We start from the raw sequence: 3,726 nt of genomic DNA, 5'->3' as shown, positions 1-3,726 counted from the left end.
TCGAATCCCTGACTTCCTTTATGGGAAGTCAGGTCACCAATGATAAACCAACACTTTGATAATGTTAGCTTTATATATGTATTTAGGTGTTTGACAGAGTAGCTTTAAAATGTAGAGTAAAATGAAAAAGAACATAGCAGCATTTTCTCAAACGCTAATTTCATAAGCTTTTAGCTTCTAGCTTTTTTCATCCGTCTAAAAGCTTTAAACTCTTTTAACTAAACGAAACTTTTATTTAAATAAAAGCTTTTTGATAAAAACTAGAAGCTAAAAGTTCTTAAAAGCTCCAAACTAAACATACCCATAGTGTTGGTTCCTGTTTATTCGGGTAGAATAATCATTTTACAAATTTATTTCTCAAACCATTCATGCATATATATATAAATAATACTCCATATACCACTCATAATACAAAGGGTACCTTAGATCAAGTGATAAGTTGGTGTTGGTTACATATGTGGAGGGTACAGGTTCCAAACCCCTCCTTTTTCTACTTACATGTTAACCTCTTCTTTTTTTGATATTATTCTCTTAGTAGTCAAATTAATAATATAAAGAAAATAATAATAAATATTAAAAATAAAACTTAATAAGTATATAAAGTATTATATTTCTAAGTTTATATAGTGTGTAAATGAGTAAAAGATAAGTATTTCCTTCTATATCACAACAGTTAACGTCTAATAATATTTAATGAAAAGTACTACCACTACGTCAACTACAAAACACACATCAATTTTATAAGATGCAATCATGCTCTTCAATATACAATAGTTGTTGAAGCGAGACTCATACAACAAACATTTCATCAAATCACCTTACTACAAATAAAGAGGCGGCCCGCAGTAACGCACGACGAGCACCTCATCTCATCTGTATTGTACTCCCTCCCTTCCATATTAATTTGTTTCTATACAATAAATACACAGTTTAAAAATGTCATTATTATACTGTCCTTTTTGTTTAATTTCTAGTTTTACATATCACTTTACCTATCGTTTGGTCGTTAAGAGTATAAAAGAACTTTACCAAGAAATGAATAATTAATTTGAGATATTTGAATGAAATAAAATACCCGACAATTAAATGGGGCGGGGAGTAATGCATAGAATGATGTATGATGTATTCACATCGAGATCAATCCATGAAGAAAATATTGTGGGATCATTTCAAATAAGAAATCAAACAAAAACAATGATAGGTTCTCTGAAAACCTGAAAACACTTTAAGAAAATCCAATCAACTAACAGTGCACTAGATATTGATTAGTTCTTAAACTCTCGATAGAAGATGATTCTTCATTTTAAGCATGTGTTGCTATAAAATAAACCAAAAAACAAAAAGAATTTGAAGAATGCAAAAATGAAAGATCAAACCTATATATACACAAAAAGGAACATATAAAAGATAAACTTTGAATAAAAGAAATCAACCATTAAATAAAGATGCATCACTTGTCCTTCTATGATGAGGATTACATGAATATTGTTGTTGAAGATCAACTAATTCCATTTCCTTTTGCTTTAACAAAAGCACCATTCTTTCATTCTCAAGCTTCATTCTTTCATTTCTTATCTTCTCAATCTCCATTTCTCTTTCTTTTTTACAACTAAATTTCAACCATTTCAATCTTTGTTTCTCTAATTCATATGATTCACCTTGATACCCTACTCTTTGTTCTTCCAATTGCATCATTTTTACCTTCACCCATTGTCTTTTTTCCCTTACACTTTTTGTCATATCTTGTATCATTAAACTCAATTCACCATTAAATTGTTGCACCACATTCTCATATCCCTCAATTTCACTCATCCTACCCCTTTTTCGACTCGATAATCCCTCATCATCCTCCTCATCACCATCATCCTCTTCCTCATCATCCTCTTCTTCATGATCATTATCGTTATCATTATCGTTATCATGGACACAATTCGGTCTATAACTCGACCTTTGTTCGGTTATAGCAACATCTTGTGGTGAAGAATTATGCACAATACCACTACCACCACTACCACCACCACAAGTATTGTGATAAGCACACATTTCCCTAAAGAAAAGATGCTTAGAATTAAGCAATTTTCTTGCTTCTTCTTTCATTTTAGGTGACAAATGATCCATATTTTCTAACAAACTTTGATTCTCAACAACTTTACAAGCTGTCCCCTTTCCTAATATATCATTAACCCTTTTATATCTTTTATTCAAATCATTAAATTTATCTTCACATTGTTGTGGTGACACATAAAACCCTCTTTCCATCATTGCTTTAGAAACTGATTTCCACTTGCCCTTTTTTTGCATCACCCCACCACCACCACAACCACCACCGCCGGCGCCGGATTTTTTCTTCGCCGCCGTGTCGGAACCCTGTACTTGATCAGACCCCACTTCATCTCCGATGTAAAAAACCACCATTATCAACAATCTTACCATATTATCTGTCCATTTCATTCTTTGCCATGGTGACCCTTTTCTTAAATTCAAATCACCACCACTTTCTTCGGTGGTTGAAGGGTTGTTATGAGGTTGTTCTTCTTCATCAGTTGTTGTTGAAGATCTCTTTTTGGGTGTGTATTCGGCGGCGAACGGTGGTTGATGGTGGTGGAAATTGGAATTTTGTTGTTGTTGAGGATGATTGTTTAATGACATTTCAAGCCCTAACATTCCGGACCCACCGGAAATGTTATTAGAAAACATGCCATTATTCTCCATTTCCATTCGCTTCAAATTTCAAGAATTTTATAAAATTTCTCACAAGATTAAATTTTGAGATATACCCACTATCTGAAATTACATGTAAATGAAAACCCAAAATTCAGATTTTACAAAAAGGTGTTTATATTGTCTTTAGCAAAATTTCAGATGGATAAAGTGTAATGGTAGAATGATAATTTAAAACTTTTGCAAGAACAAATTTTGAAACATACCCAATAACTGAAATGATGTGAATTTGAAAACCCAGAATTTAGAATTTAAAAAAAGTATAAAAATTTGTGATTCATTTTGGATTTTTGGTGGATGGATGAGGTGATATAGATGATTGTTTGGGGGCGGGCAGATGGTTTTGCGGGAGGTTTTGGTTTTGTGATAACTAGTTTTACAGCAAGTAGACAGCCCATTGTTTTGGTTCATCTTTTGTTTACTGCCACCTTTTTTAGTTTACGGATGTATAGAGATATAGAGATATAATAGGTGCATGTATCTATCGGTTGTAGGGTTGAGTACACAGGAATTTGTGAAACTGTCAAACCCAACAGTTTAATGGAGTTGACCAATAACTTAGTCCTAGGTAAGAGTCCATCTTGAGTATCTTGGGCTAAATTGTCTCTTTTTTAAGTGTTTTAGAGAGTAATTAGAAACTTTATATGCGTAAAATAATTAAAAAAAAGCTTATGAATTTTTTTCTCAAACATTAACCCTACATACTAAAACTCACGAAGAATTTGATATTTTCGATTCTTTATGATTGTAATTTTTACTTTGCGTTCACACTGCAATCGGCCCCTCACCTTTGCCTCAACTTACACAACGACCCCTCAGATTTACATTTTCTCAGGAGTAAAAAATGTAAATATACAATTTTACTCCTATATACTAAAACTCATGAAGAATTTGGTAGTTTCAATTGTTTATGATACTTTGCGTTCACACTGCAATCGGCCCCTCACCTTTGCCTCAATTTACACAACGACCCCTCAGATTTACATTTTCTCAGGGGTAAAAAAT

General features: G+C 32.7%; 1 protein-coding gene across 1 annotated transcript; it reads right to left on the bottom strand.

The window, feature by feature from the left end:
* Positions 1-1,428: 1,428 nt before the first annotated feature.
* LOC139875986 (uncharacterized) lies at positions 1,429-3,135 on the bottom strand. Its single transcript, XM_071863283.1, has one exon. The coding sequence runs from the start codon at positions 2,716-2,718 to the stop codon at positions 1,429-1,431; it is 1,290 nt and encodes a 429-aa protein (XP_071719384.1). The 5' UTR covers positions 2,719-3,135.
* Between the last annotated feature and the right edge of the window lie 591 nt (positions 3,136-3,726).

Source organism: Rutidosis leptorrhynchoides, chromosome 11 (assembly GCF_046630445.1).
Source record: "Rutidosis leptorrhynchoides isolate AG116_Rl617_1_P2 chromosome 11, CSIRO_AGI_Rlap_v1, whole genome shotgun sequence".
NCBI classification, from domain to species: Eukaryota; Viridiplantae; Streptophyta; class Magnoliopsida; order Asterales; family Asteraceae; genus Rutidosis; species Rutidosis leptorrhynchoides.
The sequence above is the reverse complement of the archived record's forward strand: the minus strand, read 5'-3'. Positions and strand labels throughout refer to the sequence as shown.

Bases quoted from the DNA above. Each gene is read 5' to 3' on its own strand.
- LOC139875986 (XM_071863283.1), bottom strand. From the start codon at position 2,718: ATGGAAATGGAGAATAATGGCATGTTTTCTAATAACATTTCCGGTGGG.